Source organism: Buceros rhinoceros, unplaced genomic scaffold, assembly GCF_000710305.1.
Source record: "Buceros rhinoceros silvestris isolate BGI_N320 unplaced genomic scaffold, ASM71030v1 scaffold13706, whole genome shotgun sequence".
Lineage (NCBI taxonomy): Eukaryota > Metazoa > Chordata > Aves > Bucerotiformes > Bucerotidae > Buceros > Buceros rhinoceros.
Window position 1 is genome coordinate 1 of NW_010418165.1, and position 1,146 is coordinate 1,146.

General features: G+C 55.9%; 1 protein-coding gene across 1 annotated transcript in view; it reads right to left on the reverse strand.

The window, feature by feature from the left end:
* Positions 1-10: 10 nt before the first annotated feature.
* The window catches only part of PTRF (polymerase I and transcript release factor), a 16,967-nt gene continuing 15,831 nt past the window's right edge, over positions 11-1,146 (reverse strand). Inside the window, exon 2 of the mRNA XM_010138431.1 lies at positions 11-1,110. Within this exon, the coding sequence (XP_010136733.1) occupies positions 445-1,110 (666 nt within the window). The 3' untranslated portion in view covers positions 11-444. The remainder of the gene's footprint in view (positions 1,111-1,146) is intronic.

Genomic DNA, 1,146 nt, shown 5'->3' on the forward strand with positions numbered 1-1,146 from the left:
TGGCTGTGCCGCCTGGCATGGGTACAGGGTGCACGGGCTGGTGTGACAGGGAGCTTTCTTGACACTTGGCCTGTGGAGGACACTTGAGCGGGGCAGGTGTACAGCCGTTATCTTGGTTTTAGCACTCTCCAGCTGGGCCGGGTCCCCTCACACCAGCGCCCAGCTCCAGGGCTGGTGCTGGCAGCTCTCAGCAGCCTGCGGCAGGAATGGTCTCCAAGGGTGATCCAACAGTGTAAGAAAAACAGTCCCGTGTTCCAAACGTTTCCGTGTGCTAAAACTAAAATATAAAATACACCTTGTCCAAGCAGGCGGGGGATTGGCGTCGGCTTGCAGGGTAGTAACGATGCTTTGTGTACGCGTCCCCTGGGGCACCGGGGAGGGGTCTCGAAATGTGAATGGTGACGTGTTCAGCCGTCGTCCGCAACCCTTCCGCTGCAGCCCGTCCTACTCGCTGTCGCTCTTGTCCACCAGCACCGCGTCAGACTCCTCCGTGATCTCCAGCAGCGTGTGCGTCTCGGGGCTCTCCCCACGCATCAGATCCGAGTTTTCGCCCTCCTCTCCGCCGACCTCCACCAGCTCCGTGGCTTTCACTTCCACCTCACCCTCTCTTATCTTCTTGACGTGGAAGGTGAAGGGTGGCACTTTGTAGACGGCTGTCTTGGACCTGGCGTAGATGGTGTGGTCAGGGGTGAAAGACTTCCTCAGCTTGTCCCGAGAGGTCTTGATCTTCTCTCTCCTTTCATTAGTCACAATCTTGGTGCCCAGTTTGTTCATCCTCTTCTCCAGGTTGTGGCGGGTCTTCTCCAAGTTGTGGCGGGTCTTCTCCAGGTTTTCCTTGGTCTTTAGCTTAGTCTTCTCCATCTTCTCCTTTGAGAATGCCTTCTTAAAGTCATCCACTCTTTTCATCCCGCTCCGTTTGATGCGTTCTGCCCGTGACTCTTCAATGATCTCTTCAATCTCCACCTCTTCATCTGAGGAGAGCTGGACGTGGTCCTCCTCTGCATGGTCCTCACCCACTGGCACCTCCTCACCCTCGCCTTCCTTCTCCAGCTTTTCACCCTCCTTCAGAGACTTGCTGATGCTCAGCTTAGATGGCAGCTTCACTTCATCCTGCAAGACACAGAGCAGAGCCAGTGAGACACACAC